Source organism: Primulina huaijiensis, chromosome 10 (genome assembly GCF_012295235.1).
Source record: "Primulina huaijiensis isolate GDHJ02 chromosome 10, ASM1229523v2, whole genome shotgun sequence".
Classification (NCBI taxonomy): domain Eukaryota; kingdom Viridiplantae; phylum Streptophyta; class Magnoliopsida; order Lamiales; family Gesneriaceae; genus Primulina; species Primulina huaijiensis.
Genome location: NC_133315.1, coordinates 20,534,260 through 20,551,643, shown reverse-complemented (window position 1 = coordinate 20,551,643; position 17,384 = coordinate 20,534,260). Strand labels below are relative to the sequence as shown.

The 17,384-nt window shown below is 35.0% G+C and overlaps 1 protein-coding gene across 3 annotated transcripts; it reads right to left on the bottom strand.

Annotated features, from left to right (window-relative positions):
- Nucleotides 1–175: 175 nt before the first annotated feature.
- Nucleotides 176–16,464, bottom strand: LOC140985742 (DNA replication ATP-dependent helicase/nuclease JHS1). Of its 3 annotated transcripts, none has more exons than XM_073453646.1 (34): nt 15,776–16,464; nt 15,046–15,213; nt 14,712–14,951; nt 14,576–14,638; nt 14,204–14,392; nt 14,054–14,107; nt 13,918–13,979; nt 13,064–13,196; nt 12,820–12,930; nt 12,598–12,694; nt 12,350–12,432; nt 11,806–11,871; nt 10,462–10,621; nt 10,304–10,355; nt 10,084–10,141; nt 9,892–10,008; nt 9,717–9,773; nt 8,699–8,833; nt 8,383–8,625; nt 7,358–7,432; nt 6,852–6,970; nt 6,699–6,771; nt 6,477–6,581; nt 6,178–6,345; nt 4,616–4,685; nt 4,383–4,534; nt 3,812–3,889; nt 3,634–3,726; nt 3,416–3,553; nt 3,040–3,079; nt 2,876–2,949; nt 1,559–1,693; nt 575–694; nt 176–355 (listed from the first exon to the last, which is right to left on the bottom strand). In XM_073453646.1, exons 1-34 carry the CDS (start codon nt 16,265–16,267, stop codon nt 197–199), a joined length of 4,179 nt encoding a protein of 1,392 aa, XP_073309747.1. In that variant the 5' UTR covers nt 16,268–16,464; the 3' UTR covers nt 176–196. The 3 variants fall into 3 exon arrangements, with proteins under 3 accessions (XP_073309747.1, XP_073309748.1, XP_073309749.1); XM_073453647.1 differs by having other exon boundaries at nt 4,383–4,531; XM_073453648.1 differs by having other exon boundaries at nt 9,898–10,008.
- Nucleotides 16,465–17,384: the final 920 nt, after the last annotated feature.

Here is a 17,384-nt window from a genome sequence, read left to right as displayed (position 1 = left end):
AGAACGCTTACTTATTTTACATGGCTTCAGTTTTGCTTCACTCTCAAACCATTCCATGCACAACAAAATTGCTGCCTCTCACCTCCAAATACCCCAAAACAAGTGCGTGTATATACAACGCACATATAGAGATATACATAGGCATCTACATTTTTTTATAACTGCGAAATGCGCATATATTATGTATACAAGACACTCATCTAAACTGTGAGCATCTCTTCAGCTCAGTTTTATACTTCACATCCTCCTTGGTGACAACTAAAAGACCAGAAAGCTCTTCTACCTTCTTAATAAGAAGACATAGCAATGGTACTTCTGAAAGAGTTCGGGAAGACCCTACCATAATCAACTTCTTCTGTTCAATGATAGAGGAAAATGTCACTGGTTGTGAAGAACATACTGAGGTTTTTATAATATCGTTTCAAATCTGTGTTTGAAAAAGAGTTCCACACTTTTACTTTTATAACTTCCAAAGTAGTTACAGCGGTATTTTAAACAATTACCGTTTAACATAGAAATCATATTTTATTTTAGAGTGGAGGAATAATGATGGAACCACAACAATGATTCATACCTTTGCGCGAGTAAGAGCAACATTGATTCTGTGCCAGTCTCCAAGAAGTGAAGAATTGTTATTCCTTGGAGTTTCGCTGGATCTCACAAAGGACACCAATATGCAGTCTTTATCCCTCCCCTGTGGTCAAGATATATGTAAGGACGAAGAAAAAGCTCTGACAATATTTCCCTTTATCATGTCACAAAATGTCGCTAGAATGTAATGTAGACAAGAAAATAATGTTTCGAGGTACTCAGAATAGAAGTGAAAGCAAAGAAACTCCATCAAAGTACCAGATGAGTTATTTAATGAGACATACTCGTACAATTGTATATTTAACGCTGAAAGTTATAGGACTTGAAATGTTATTCTCTGCCATTTAGAACGGGCCACAATTTAGATAAGCTATTGTATTACGCAAAAATGATGGGATCTTGAGATTCTTTAAAGTCTCAAACACAGTGAAATTTCTATTGTAATCTCCAAAATGTTACTATGGCCGATGTACACCTTACCAAAGTTCCCTCAGAACCGAAACCCTCTCCAAAGAACCCAAGCCAGAACCATTTTTTGTTTCTATTACAAAACTAGGACACCGATCCAAGGACTTATAGTTTAATTCCGGTTTTTATAAATAAGAAATCAGAATCCAAACCCAAGCCAAAACTAATCAGACCGTAACTGAAACCATGAATTCTTCTAAAGTTCTAAGATTCCATTGTATAACTTTATTTTTATAATTAAATTAAAATTAATATAAATTAGATTTATATTCAAATCATATGTGAAACTCAAATTTTTCCAACTTTTAAGCTTCGAGCAACTTCAATTTGGTTTTAAAAAAAATTCATTCTCGTACTCGAATATGAAAATATAGATGTTATTCAAGCTTCAACACACATCTTTTATTTCAAAAATAGTTAGTTATTCTGATAAATTCAAGAAGAGAATGAGATCCTAATTTCATCCATGGACAAAAACAATTTATGTGATAAATATGACCTGATATTTGTCTATCGTGTGTATCTCGACAGGTTCAGAAACAACTCCACGTATACGATTTGTCTGAGAGTTATAGGGTGTAATGATGCCAATATCTCGCCCTTCAATGCCTCTGAGAACTAACGATTTGGTGACCTATCAAAAGACATGAATAGAAAAAGTCTATTTTCAGAATAATTATTATTACTAGGAAGTAAAATGCACCATACTTCAGGAGTTTAGGTTTTATGAGTGATGTAATGCAATATCAAAGACTTAAAAAGATATGGAAAATGATAAACCTAATAATTGATTGAGTTATTAGAATAATTATCGAGCTAAGGAACAAGTCACTGATGCGATTGAGGGCGTGTGTGTCTCCATTTAACATAGGATACATTATCATTTTTCATTCATCAATTTTTCAAAAGTTGGCATCTTCTATGCAATGTTTTAAATAGCGCTCTACGTATTTGTCGGAGAGCCGTGCCTTTGCGCACGACACACGCTATTTGGGCAAAAAAGTAAAGGCCCATCAAAGGCTCATTAAGACTTTCTAAATTGAAGTTATTTGGAATTTTGGATTGACTTATTTTGGCATGAAAAGATGAATTATTATGGTTTCATGCCTAATTATCTCACTTATTTAAGTATATAAGTATATTTCTATTTTTTTAATTAAATAAACTAATGTGCCCGAATAGCTTAAGCAATGCACTCCGCTATTTAATCTATACTATGACAAGACAAAAACGCCACGCACCAACGCTACACTTTTTAAAACACAGTTTTTATGCCAAACTCGTTCATTTCTACATTGGCTCGAATGCACATAAGTAATGTTGAGTGGTCACTTTGGCAATTAAACTCTCATGAAAATACCAAGCAGAAAAAAAGAATCAACAAGCATCATTGAGATGGTAATTTGTGGTTGAGAGAATTTGGTTGCACTAATAAATCGTGGTCCTCAAGCTTTCATCAGAGTTAGAATGTTGTCTTTCGTTTATTAATCATCAAGTTAAACTTGAACTTGAAGTTTTCAAGCTGATTATCATAGCAAATGTAGTAAATTCTGTTCCTTTCAACAAAAAAAAAGATTCTTAAAATATACATCTATTTCAAAAATGTGTTTATTTTTAGCTTTTCGTTTCTTTGTACACTGATAATTAAGGCCATTTCAGTCCTCCCACAATTGGAAGATACCTATTCCAATATCCTAGTTTAATAATTTTGTGTATTTTTATTAGGGTTTTTTTCTTTCTTATGTATTTTTATTAGGGTTGAGATTCAAAGACACCTAACATAAAACAAAGGGAGAGGAAATAAAGGGTGCGTTACCTCTGCAATAATATTAGCTTCGATTGGGTTATTTACTGCTTTACAATCATTCTTCTCATACGCAGGCAACAAATCTGTGTTGTGTAAAAATAAATGATCGATCAACCACAAATGTTTTCAATATAAACAAGATGGCGCTAAGAAATTGAAACGAGAGAATGAACCTGTATTAATAAATATCACAGGTTGGTTTGGTTCCAAAACCTGTTGAAAATCAACCAAATTAGGTTGCTTCAAGACACTGACATTTTAAATGGTTAAAAAGAGACGGTCTCTAGTACCTTATTTCTCGAACGCAAAATCCAATACCAGTATCAAAAACAAAATTTGAACAGCATAATGGCATTAGCATTTAGTTTGAGTGGAAATAATTGACAGGTTCAAGTTAATTTAAGTTATCCGCATTCCAATACAGGAGGGTTCAATTATTTCAACATTCTAGCAACTGAAAAGGGACAAATTAGTTCTTATTAGCCATATCCTATTACGAAAAAAACACTACATAATACACCAACGAGAATTGAATACAATGTCAAATACCTTCATCAGCCATACAGGTGCAGATAATGAACGCTTGTACCGGAGTTTGGCGCTCCCTATTTCAAGAGAGCCACAAACCAATCTGTTTCCATATATCAACGCATTTGACAGTTCCATTATGGCTGTGGACATACGGTACTGCATATTGTAGAATAGTTACATTAAGTTTGCCAACAACCAACGAAAGCACTTCAACATCCAACTAAAATCAGTGCAACCTGGCAATGTAAAGCAGCAATTGCCTGTGGATGAGCTTCAGAAAGCCTGGAAAAGAGACTCGCAACCATTCCATTTTCCTTAGCCTCTGGACTCTAATATCAGGTGTACAATAAAAAAGTTTTAATGAACTGTACTTCTCAGCAGAAGTGAGCACGGGGGAGAGAGAGAGAGAGAGACCTGGACAAGTGGTGGTAATTGATAATGATCGCCAACAAGAACAAATTTTGATGCAAACATTAATGGTCCCAAGGACACCTGTTGAGAAATGATATATCATTAATTTGATTTCTCTTTATAAACTAACTTCTAATTGAATAGATACAAGAGAATTGAAACAAATACGAAAATCTCAAAATATATATATGCATGAGGGGAAATATTTGAGCAATCGGTTTAAACAAACTATATTTCCAATTCAATAGAGAAACTACTTGTATTTGCAGTTCAAGAGAATACGTGCCACAACTGATAAATCAGAAATATATAGTGACTCTTCATAACCCAGTTCAAGAGAAAATGTGCCACAATCTGCATTTTTCCTTAAAGCATAGACTCCTCGTAACCCATGTCCTCCCAAGTTCTAACCTTTGGCTAAAATATAACTTGACAGTTTAAAAGCATATTTCGTTTTAACCAAATCAAAAGTTTCAAGAATCATCTATCTCGAAATCACATGTACCCCAGTATCTCGTGTTCATGTGGTTAAAACAACAAATAGAAATTGTTAAACAAAAGAAAAAACCCTTACTGGAAGAGTTATCTGTCCTGCTTCATCCATGATACACACATCAAATCTCTTATTATTGAGCAGAGGACTAGTTATCCCCAAGCAAGTAACAGCCACAACATGTGTTTCATCCAGCTTTGACTTGATCTCACGAATGCTATCCACGTCCACTGCTGTAACCACAGATATTAACCAAGATAAAAAAAAGGATTCCAACCATGAAGATAACACTCGTGAAAGACCGACAATCTGACCAGACAAGCAATTCTCTTGAATTTCCTCATGCACGGCCTCATATCTTCCTATTCGTATGAAATTTATTCCCTGAAAATGAATCATGCAAAACCTATATTGAAATGGAAAGACAACAAAATCAACAATATAACGACAATCTCAAGTATCACAAGGAGAATCACAATGACAGCATCGAGGACAAGCATGCAGGTAATGCCATTGAAGGTTTTACATATCATCTTTGAGTTTCCAACGGTTATATGGGATTGGGAATCATTAGACTTCCTTTACTCAACAAACAATTACAATCTAGTTACGGAAATATTCAAAATGCTAAATGCTTACAAGGCACTGGTCAATCAAATAACCAGGTGGTGGAACTATTGAATTTTATAGGATACAGGTCTGAGTCAGACCAGTGCCTAGTGAATACAAAAAAGCTTAGAAAACAACAGACAAAATCAGAGGTCAAATTACTGTTCAGATACTTAACTTTTGTCAGGAAAGAAACTCGAATTTAATAATCATGAATTTCCGCAAATGCAAGATTCGACTACAGCAAAAAGTTCTTGATATTTCCAATTAACAAGCCTCGAAATTAATATTTATATTACATTCTAAATGACACAAAATCAGGCGTTCGAAATATCTATTTGATAGTACAAATATTGGAGTCCTGATTCATTTGTATTTGGATGAATACTCTCTAGGTTGGGTCCCTAATATGATCAAAAAGGTAAAAATGGTCACACTGATCTTAAAAATGCGAACATCGAATGTAGTGGACTGCGCAAGCGAAAATCTCCATTAATAATTTAATAGTACCAGAGCCTCAATCAATATGAGTTAAAACAAAAGTTCTCTCGACAAGCAAGATGACGGAAGATGAAAATCCGAGAATGGCTTGGAATGAACAAACTCATGGGCTCACAACAAGCTCTTTTAAAGGCTTTCAGAGCGGTCTACCGAGTTAATTCCTACCTGGTAAAGATGCGGTACATGGCTATGGCAGCTGTCATTTTCCATAATTGGAGTGCAAAAAATTGTTGGCTAGTGGAGAATGAAGAACAGAGGGCTGATGAAATCTTTCGGAAAATACAAATATTTGTCCCCGGTATATGATGTTTTGAGTAATCTTTGGATGTTAGAAGTCATGCGGTTAGTTGTTGGTTCAAGGAGTTGATGTTTTGTTCTTATCTTGATTTCCTGGACATATCCAGTGTACTCGTACCTCTATTTTTTCATGTCAAAAAAAAAAAAAAAAAAGAAGAGATACTTGACAAAAAGAGCAACAGCATTCGCAGTTAAGAAAAATGTCCTAAGAAGGGCGCAAAGGTAAAAAAGAAGCTTTGGGAAATGGAGTGACCATGGAAGCTGTTAAGCGAAGGAATCCTTAAATTGACTTGGATTTGAAAAAAATCAAAATTGATGTGAAGGTTTTGATGACCGAGGAAATTTTAGATTCTGAAAGAACAAATAAATAGTTCATAACATGATAAAATTTATAATCAGAAGTACTAAAGCTTTATAGATTATGAATGTCATAGTATGTCTGTAAGAGGCAGAAAGGAGAAATCATGACCTGAGCTTTCAATTTAATTAGTAAGTTGTCAACAGCTGAATTTGTGTACGATGTAAGCAAGATGGATGCGCCTCTCATCAACAGTGCCTTTACAGCATGCACCATGGTAGATGTTTTTCCCGTGCCTGGCATCCCGAGAATAAGGGCATAATCCTTTGCTATGAGTATCTGAAAATATTTAGTTACAGCCTTCATCAACCAGAGAAGCATGCGAAAATTAACCATCACAAAACAAGGTGATAAACATACGGAAGAAGGGTTCTAGACCACTAAATCAAAATTAAAAATTGATGAATAACCTTGATTATGGCTCTACGTTGATCATCGTTCAAACTTTTCTCATTCCAGACATATGATATAGCAGGGTCTTGACTATATACACAGCCACTGTCAAATCTAGGCATCTATGACAGATGTACAAAAAATTGGACATGAAAATTATTTCATATTATATACAAAAAGAGAACTAGTGAAAGCACAAATCTAGAATACAAGCAGAACATGTACTTTAGAAGGCTTACCTCAAGGTCAACAATCATTTTTCTCAAGCGAGAGCTGTTTTCATTTTGCAAAAACAATTGAATGAGGTTGAACCTAACAAAAACAAGCATGGTGATTATTGCAAGCTTTAAGGAACCTGCTTATAAGAAACGACGAGATAATTTTTTACTCACCTCATGATTGCAAATGATGTCATAACTTCATCTTTGTCGATTCGCCAGGACTGCTGATTGAGAGACGCGGCAGAATCAGGATTGCAATCTGGAACCTTTAAGCGCTTTGCAAAAGACACCTGAATAATTAACAGAGTTTTACAAGGGAAAATTGATGCTTATCAAATAAATTTAACGGAAATCCAAAATTTTCCTTTTCCAGAAAATTATCTCATAGCTACATAACAATTGCTGACAATGCTACGATTGGATTTTTGTGGCCATTACTTGTAAGGGAGAGGTTGTTGGTTTTTTTATCCATGCTTCCCCCAGGCCCCAACAGCATTTTCATTGAAAGAATATTCAGAAAACCTTTTTAAGAAAAGGTACCAGTGTCATGCAATGCTGCTCTTATAGTTAAAACTTGTGGTGTTACTACATTTTTTCTTCAGAGATAACAGAAGCAATCAAAAGTTGATATTTATCATGTGCATGACTTTTTATCAGGTACCACATTGAGAACTTACAGAGATATGAGAGCTACCAATGTCCACTATGATCCCATCAGCAACTCGCAAATAGCCAGGCTCAGAGCTTAAAATCTGCAATAATGATATGGAAAAGCGACTTTGTGTAACAATCAGCTGTGAATGAGGATGCAAGTACACCCAGCAGGCAGCAACGTCCAAAAGTCAAAACATTCAAAAATTCATATTGCATTCAAAATCCATAGACGAAGCAACTCTGTTCATAGAAAACATTTTTAATTTGTCGAATAGTGCTTCCACGGACAAACAAAAAGGGCCAGAGGTCAAACATAGAAGAATTACAATTGTCGGTGTTTTATATTCGGACATGAACCATTCAGAATGTACATCAACGTAAGCAGCTCCTATGATTTAAAAGTAACAGAGACATGTCCATAATATCAAACACAAATTTCTCGAGACAGTAAAAAAATTGTGTTATATCAAACAAAATAAATGTTTAGTTCAGTCATTACTGCTTCAATAAAAATCCCTAATTTTATCCAAATGTCTTTCCATATTAAAAATTGTGTTGTATCAAACAAAATAAATGTTTTGTTCAGTCATTACTGCTTTAATAAAAATCCCTAATGTTATTCAAATGCCTTTCCACATTCGATTATATGAGTAAACATATTTTTTGTTAAAGCTTCATTAGAATAATTTTTCTGTCATTAAATAAATTATGATACAATAACTTGATTTCTATACACTTTTTTCTCACTGAGCTTCGTTCAATTTCTGCAAGTCTGCAACCATGTCTTATAGAATCACAACAATACAAAGTTAATTAAATGACATAGACATCAAAAAAATTATGACTGCTAGAAACATCTTATAGCAAAATGCAACAAAAATGATAATATTCACGAATGAAAATAAATACACCTAGAGAGTCATATGAAATGCAAGAGGAACTTATGAATTCACTCCCTGGGGTACAAGGAAAAGTAAAAACGGGATAAGAATTGATAAGAGCACTGAGAAAACACTTGAATCAATGTTAAACAGAAACATGTACATACCACGTAGTCGCCATTCCTTAAATTAGTATCTAAGGAAGAGGAAAAACTCAATGGTTCCTTGTTGACTTGTTCGTCATTAAGAGAACATCCTTGACGCACAAAGCAATAGACAAATCGGCTTCCCTGACAAAATTTTCTCTGGGATGACTTATCTGAAGCATCAAGAACAAGAGAAGGGGATAGGCGAATGGGCCCGCGATCATTCTCTGAGTTCTTTGGAAACCAAATTTCATTCTTCACAACCTAAAAATGCCAAAAAATATATTTATTGACTTAAAAAGGATTGGTATAAAAGTAGACAATTCAGCTACACTACCTCCAATTGCTTAGCCTCCAGATCAATTAATCTTTCCCACTTTTGGAGAAAAACAGTGTGTGAAGTCGATAAATGGGACACAAGAGAGTCAAACACACCACCCAGGCAGCTACTTTCAGCAGCTCCCCCATATGCCTTCATAATTCAAAATTAACAAAATAAAATTTTGTAGAAAAAAATAAACATTGAAGAGTTATGTAAAAATTTCATTGACGGGGACATTTTTGAAGAGTTAATTCATAGCTCAACCTTGTTTTTGTCAGCCAAAAGGCATTGAATTTGTCCATATTTTTAACTTGAATAGAATCCATCTCCCATTCCACTCCACAAATGTAAAATCTAATTTACTTGAGAGCTCAAGACAATAAAAATTGAAAAGTGATTTATGCTACAAAGATTCAAGAATATCTCTCAAAGAATCAGATGGGGGCTTTCTAGTTGCACCTAACCCCCAGTAAACAGAATGACAAACAGGAACTCTATTCAAATTCATGTACCGACTCTATAAGGATCCAAGCCTATGCTTGGATTGAGGGATTTGAAGCCATGGATTTCAAATCCATTTGAGTGTTCGGATGATTTTCTGTTGAGAGAATTTCAATTCCACTCGTTTGTTATTTTACGTAGGTGTAATGGTAATTGTGGTAGATTTGACTTGCAACCTAAGATACTCTTGAACACTTTTTAAAATTCTGAATTTATGTCAAACTTGTGTGATATGAGCATCCCCATCTGAGGTCTTAAAAAACACAAGCAAAAAGAACTGGAACAGAAAGTTTACTCATCGACATTACCAGCCTGATCAAGTAGAGAATTAATCAATTCATGCAATATAAACAATGATAAATCAAGTAAGCACTCTCAAAAATGTTTTATGAATTTCATTTTCAGTAAGATTCCGTTAGTCAAAATCTTCATCTCCTGGCTATGAGAAAATTTTTATTTTCGATATACTTAGTGCATCCAGCGACCGAGACTACGAGTGTCACAAATGATTGGGAAAGCCTCCATCACACACCTTATGGTAAACAGTACATGCACTGAGGTGGCGACAACCTTTGCAAATGTTTGGACTCTGCATAAAATGGGTAAACTTAGAAAGCTATTTCAAATTTGAAACATCATCACTAAGGAAGTCTATTTTCTCAAATGGAAAGATTCATAAAGAATTGCGACATATTAAAAGCACCTACCTGTACCTGTGACATTGGGGGCAATTGCTGAGTTAACGATGCCTTACGAATATCGTTCGCCAGCTCATTGCGACGCATTATGAGTCCTGTTAAGTCAGATCGCCTAACAAAGATTCCCTTTCCATGACATTTAGAACAATGTTAAACAAAATTATGCAATCTTAAGATAAAGACCAGATATGTTCATTGTACCTGTGTCTGATCAGTGTGAAGATAATATAGGAGACCATATTCAACGTTCCTCTGGTATCTGAAAAAGAATAAAATGAGGCAACATAGGGATTTTATTGAACAATAGTTTTGAATCATAAGAAAACTCGAAGGCGCATGGACTACAAAAAACATAAATTACAAGAACTTTTAAATAGTTTATGAAGGAGTAGAACTCTATATACGGCCAGGATCTACACACCTCTCAGACATGAGGAGAGAATACAACATTACTTGAGCTGTATGTTCCATAGCTATCTGCTCGTACCAGAAGTTTAGAACATGCAGTCATTACGTTGAAAGCAATCATTAGCGAGATACCATCCAATCAAACTCAATAAAGAACAATTGATAGTCAACTTGCCTGACCGCTAGTTCCTTTACCAGTTTTGAATTCTAGTGGCATAATTATATCACAATCTTCTGCAGAGTCCAGATCTATTCTTACTCGCAATGAGGCATCAATCATTCCTTTCAATCCATACTTAGGGGCCCAAGCCATTTCTTCAATGTCGATTACCTACAATTATTTCAAAAGGAGTTCAAACAAGGTTTTTCATATTTAACCTTGAAACAAACTTTGCAGCATCTTATCAGTATTCACAGCATAAAGTTAATTGTTCAAGAAACAATTGGCAAGTGTAGAATCATGGATAACAACTTAATGGCAACGTGCATGCACACAGACATGTAAACATAAAGCTATAACATCAAAGATTAAACACTCGCAAAAGACGATTATGATACAAATAGAAAAAAATAATACAACATATTCAAAGGGAAGCATATGTTTAGTGATTTGTCCCATGCGAAGGTATGTAACCGTAAAACTACTGTGTATATTGGTACTACATATGTGCACACATACTAGTTATATTACATATATTTATATGTATATGCATATGGACTGAGCAAGTTTGGGCAAACTTATAAGCTCTTGAATGTATTTGATAAAAATATTTAAAGAGTTTATAAAATTAAAAAATAAGTTGTTTGACAGCTTATAATTTACTTAAAAACAAATTGGATCATATTATCTTAATTTTTAAGATCTTAAATTTGATATTTTAAAATATCAAAATATCCCCACAAATTTTGTTATATCACAAATATAACTTCCCATAATTCAATTAAAATTTTAAGTATCTGTTATTTTATTTTATACAAATATCTCAACAACTTCTTTTATAATACCTTTCGACTTATAAACTCCTAAAACAACTTATAAGCATTCAGCTAGGACCTAGAAAGAGAAAGAGACCCATCTTTAAAACAATTTTAACCAAACACCCTCATAATACACAAATATATTTGTGTGCGCAAACACACATATTCATGCAATTATGTTATCGGTCATGTTTTAAGCAACAAGCACAATTAGCAATAAATGAAGAAATTTCAAAGATGATACTGAAAAAATGAAAGAAACTGCAAAACATTTTACTGAAAAATAGATATAAGTGTTGTGAACATCAGGCCCGTAGATCTTTTACCAGCTTGATTCTCTCTCAACATTTTCTAATTATGTGTATAAAGGGCCTAGTGAATTACTGACATTATCAGTTTAACAGCAGTAATAGAATTAAGAAATTCATAACCAAAACTCAAAATATAACAAAGTAAGCATAGATAAGAACATGAAATCCAATAGCTCATAACCAATGCGACAAAATGGAATAGTTAATCCAAATGAGATTTCGTTACCTCAGAAATTTTAACCTTTTTCAAACCCTCGTCGCATTTAAAATTGATGCTTGGAATTTGGGAACCCTATATTGAAACATTAAAGTCATGTCAGAGATTTGGTGTACTTGGCAAAAAAAAAAAACTGCACCCATCAATTTGAAGTAAGGCACCTTGCAACCAAAACTTGAAAAATCAATTAAATGGTAAAGTCAAGCTTCGAAAGAATGACTTCCAAAAATAAGAAAAAATTATAAAAAACAAAAACAAAAACAAAAGAAAATTGCCATTGTTAAGATAGCAGCACACCTATTAGTGAGACTTACACGATCTGATTCCCTACATATTTTGCTCACCAATTATTAGCAAAGATCAAGGCACAATATAAAAACGTAATACCTACTACATATGTAGTTCAAATAACTTGAACATAGAGAAATAACTCTACCTATCAGTTTATTGAATGGCAGGAGAAATAATGTACGTAGCCTATCATCCGTCAAAACTTTTCAGGATAAAACTTAAAAACTAATTAAGAGGTCATATCACATAATCATTCATCTACCTGTGAATCTCGAAAGCAGGATATCCAATTTAACATTTTTGGGATTGCGCTGATCAAAGTCATCATGGTATCATTCTCGTTCACTGGAATAAACACCAAGAACTGAAGCTAAGTTTCTGACACTGTAGAAGTCAACTCTAAGATACTAGAGAGCCAAAAGATCATAAAAGCATGGTTTTACAAGTTCAATCAATGTTGAGACCTAAGATATCAAAAGAAAAATCAACGAGAGAACAAAAAGTCAACACCTCCACATGCATATAGGTTCTCTATGCTTTTCTGAAGCACAGTTCTCGCATATTCTTCCAGGAATTCTTTTGTTGGAAGTTCTCTAACGAGGCCAGCCTGAAGAAATAAAATTATGTTAGCTCAATGCAAGTATGTTCATCATCCCATGGCTAATTCAGTTTGCAGCACCAGATTCTGGTTAGATCTAAAAGCAATGTATTAATAATTATTCATGAAACAACCTGAAATATTTGATGCAATAAGGTACCCATCAATGCTGCAGCTGAATGTTCACTATATTTTAACCTCTCATCTAGGACAGTGCGCCTTGGGCAGCTGAAACTAGAAGAAACCTAAAGGTACAAAATTATATGAAAACAGTCAGAATAATATATAGCGAGTATGAAAATAGATATTCTTGAAGCTAACATCTATCAGCTGTGTGCCCAAACCGTTACGTATGTCGTAAATAATAATTGGCAATACCCGAGTACCAGACACCAAGTTATCTGGATGGACAATGAGAAAATTTTTCTCACGATTTACATCGCATATTCCCTGGCAGTCAAATTCTCCAATGACGTTAATAGTATCTCCAGGTGCAATCACGCTGAAGTACCTGGAAGGAAAGGTTTATAGTTGGAAAAATACAACCACATAACTTAACAAGGAACATACTTGAGCATAGAATATATAGACATATATAAGAAGGATCATCAATGGTTGAGCTGTTTAATAATCGAGATTTATACAGAAACATAATCAATTTCAGAAGCAATTAAGCATTCACTAAAAAAAGGAAAGATAGTGAATCTGAAGTCTACTAATGCTTTGAGAATGACAGATTTATCCAGAAGTTCACAAAATTTTGTAGAAAGACCTTTAAAATGACATTGATTTCAAATAAAAAATAACTAACAAAACAATATAGTGAGAGCCTAAGACATTGATTTCAAGTAAAAAAATAAAAACAATATAATGAGAGCCTAACAAGACAAAACACAATGCGGGAATAGAAGACTTTCATTGTTCACGATGTAAAGAGGGTAAGTACAGACACATAAATCAACATGAGATATCAATGAACCCATTAATGTCCTCGTTTTGGCAAACTTAGGCCCAACTTGTGGCCCATGCTGTAGCCCTACCCGTGGCATAAGTTATAAAAACTTATAAAAAGTGTAACAGAAAGCATAAAAAATTTTCCAGTGAAAATATTTCTATTTGCCTTCAATTTTATGGAGCGAAGGCAGCTCCAAGTGCCAATTTCATTCTCGATTTTAAGTTATGTGGCAAACATCATAAAACAACTCGTTTGATAAATACCTCAATCCACTTACCATTCATCCCACAATTGCAATGTCCGTTCCACTCCACTTTGTTCATTTAATAAGTGCAAAACCTGGCAAGTAATAGCTTATAAACACAGCTTAGCAGTTTTGACGTAATGTACCAGTCACTCGGATCATGGCATACCTTGAAAGAGGTTTGAGGACCTAATAAATCAGCAGGTCTATGCCTTTCCGTTACCTGTGGCACAGATGTTGTATCAGCAGAATCAATACCAATCTATTGTGATTTTGACATGCACAAGATATGAGCAAGTAAAGATACATTGATGCATACCTCCAACACAAGAAAACAAACATCAGAACCCATATTACACTTTTTTCCTCCCAAATCGTGCGTCAAACGATTTACAACATGATCAGCTTTGAGGGATCTCTCAGTACCTATCGATGTCTCTCTATCTTTAGGAATTGTGGGATCAACAGAAATTACATCTTCTACTTGATCCAAAAGCTCAATCAATGCCTGCATACAAAGAACAAATTTAATGATTAGTATGTTCTTTACGCTATCAACATATGGAAACAAACCAATGGCTCAAGAATCAAGATACTGCTTGAAGAAACGTGACAGCCCATTACTGAGAAATAAGCAGATGCGTGGAGTTGGGAGAAATAAATGAAAATGGGATTCAGAAGAAGCAAAAACCTTTTTATTTTTCCATGAACCCAGATGACCGGGGATTCCATTAGAATCTACATCTTTGGGAACCTGCATCACAGGAACTCAAAAAATAAAGAAAATTTCGACGAAAATGAACACGCATATGTTAAGATTTAATCACCTTCCCCTGGCAACAAGACATGGATGGCGGGGTAGTGAAAGGACTCTGAGTATTCAGTTCTTCAGATTTAATGTTATTATTTGTATTTTCGCAACTTCCAGTACATCGTTCGTCATGAGCTGAGTTAACCTTTCTCAAGGAAGCAACGTTTGAGTACATCAAAGATTTTTCAGCTGCCTTAAGTGGCTGTGCAGATAGCAGTTTTTCAAGCTTTCTTGACATGCCAGGAGAAGTTTGTATCTAACAACAGGAACAATTTAATAATTCTGGCAACAAAAGAACAGGAATGAGTCAAAAAGATGAAAAAGATGAACAGTGATTCAGATACTCGCACCTTTTTCATCGAACACTGCTGAAAATTCAGTGAATTAAACCTTGAAGAATCTCCCAATACCCTGATTTTTCCTGGTGAATGTTTAGTAATTGCATGAAGCCTCTCATTTACTGGAGATATTCTCCAAGTCATTTCATCTATTCCGTCATCCTGACTTTGCTTGATTAACTGCAAGAAGTGATGAGAAAATTAAACATATAAAACATTCTTTAAATTAATGGAAGCCCGGGGACAAGGTGGAGCAGAAAACACTGATCAAGTTATGCAACTGAATGAAAAGGTGTCCTGCCCTTCGACCATAGCAAACCAATACTGCTGTCTCTTGGTTAAGTTCTACAAGACTGTCACGGTGTTCTCACTTGAAACGTTTAACAGACATGATTTTCTGCGGCATCAAATCTTCCTACAGTGACAGAGTTCCCACTCATAAAAGTTCCTTCCTCGATATCCTCCATGAAGATTAATGAAGTACACACAAAAAATGAATGACACTGACAACAATCAAATAGCTTTTGTTAGTTGTCCCACGTCGGTTGGGTAAAATGACTGGATGTGGCATATATGGACTTGTACAATCCAATCCCGTTGAGCTAGCTTTTGTGGATAATTTAGTTTCAAGTTCCAATCTTAACAGCTTTCAAACCAAAAATCAAATGCTGAAAATCAGCGGAGAACGAAAAGAAATTGCAAAATTATTCAGATGGTTTTGTACTGAGAGTATTATGATTACCATTCCAGGTGAAAACTTGAAACGCTTAACAGACACGGATTTGGAGGTCTCGGGTGACATGTCATCCACCTCAATATCCTGCAAAGTATCCCCATTTTTCAAACTTTGGGAATCAATGACCCCCTTTTCACAAGCATTATCGGCGTCTCCAGATTCCACGTCAATGCAGCTTGAGAAATTGCTTCCAGAAATACTAGTTTCAGAAAGTCCACTTGTGAGGTTTTCGCCCCTCAAAATCTTACCCATTGATACAATTTTCTCTGATGTGTCCATTCCCCGATAATTGCCATTTGTTAGATGGCTTGGTATGGGCGGCGGTGCGAAATTTGAAGGGGGGTTTTCGGCATTATTGTTGTTCTGGGTAAGTGTTTTCTGGGTCTGGGAGTGACGGTCGAAGAAGTGCTGGATCCCGAATTTGGAAGGCTGCGATGGCTGATGATTCTGATTGGTTGATTTCTTGGGTCCTGAGCTGTTTTTCTTCCTGGGAGCCATTGATTACTCCAACGAGTAGTGCGTTCTTCTTCTTCACTCACGCTATATTGCAGGATCGCCCATTGTCCAAGATTCTCTACACGGCTGGTAGCCTGGTAGTGTGTGTGATGGCTTTCTCCTCGAGGGCGGAACTTTTTGTGGTTGGGCCTTTTGGTTTCCCGCCATTCTTCATTCCAGCAATTTTTTCGGGTATAATTTACCTACACGTCCTCCACGTTTTGTCGTAGTAGCAAATATATTTTCCACGAAGTGGTCCTCCCCTCATTTTAAAAGAAAATAAATAAATAGTCATTTTTCAAAGATAAGAACCGAATTCAAATTCTACTTCATCATAAATTAAAAGATGGTGAAGGAACAACTTGGCCTTTACAATCAATCAATCATATATAGAACTAGTTGTTCTTGATAAAAAATAATAATAATAATAATAATAATTGTTTGGATCTCTGATCGATTAGTAAAAATAAAAAAATAAAAAAACAAAAATGTAATTCTGATGTTAGAAATCTACAGCTTTTTACAATCAAATCAAGAATAGAAACAGTTGAAGACGTTTTCAAAGTATCGATGAGTAACTGTGGATCATATTCAACAATAAAGTTCGAAAAATATATTTCTTTAAGCCTACTAAATGTCTCGTGGTGCTCAATACTTCAGCTGTAGTCGGGTTATAGTTTCCTGGAAAACACACGTAAATGGCTGCAAAAACAAGACCCTGAGAGTGTCGAACTAAGCACAAAAATTTCATGCGAGAAGGACCTTGGAAAATCGCAGCGGATTGGTGGCTTACTCCAGCTGTAGCGATATGTTGTCTACTTTGATTAGGACATGAGCTTGTCGGCGAAGAATGACATCACACGCAGGAAATGAATTAGTGACGGTAGTTGGGGCAGGTTTTGTTGAAAATTGCAGATGGAAGGAAACCGTCGATACGCGGTTTCACACGGACGAAAAGCTCTATAAATAGATTTCCCTCCCCTAATTTAGAAATCATCATTTCTTCGAGTTCTCTTTCATCTTATAGCATTTGAATGCTTAGTTCAATAATATTTGTGAGGTGTTTGTTCTCCTATATTAAGAGAGTGTGTGTTCTCTTTGGAAATATAGTGAGTGGTTG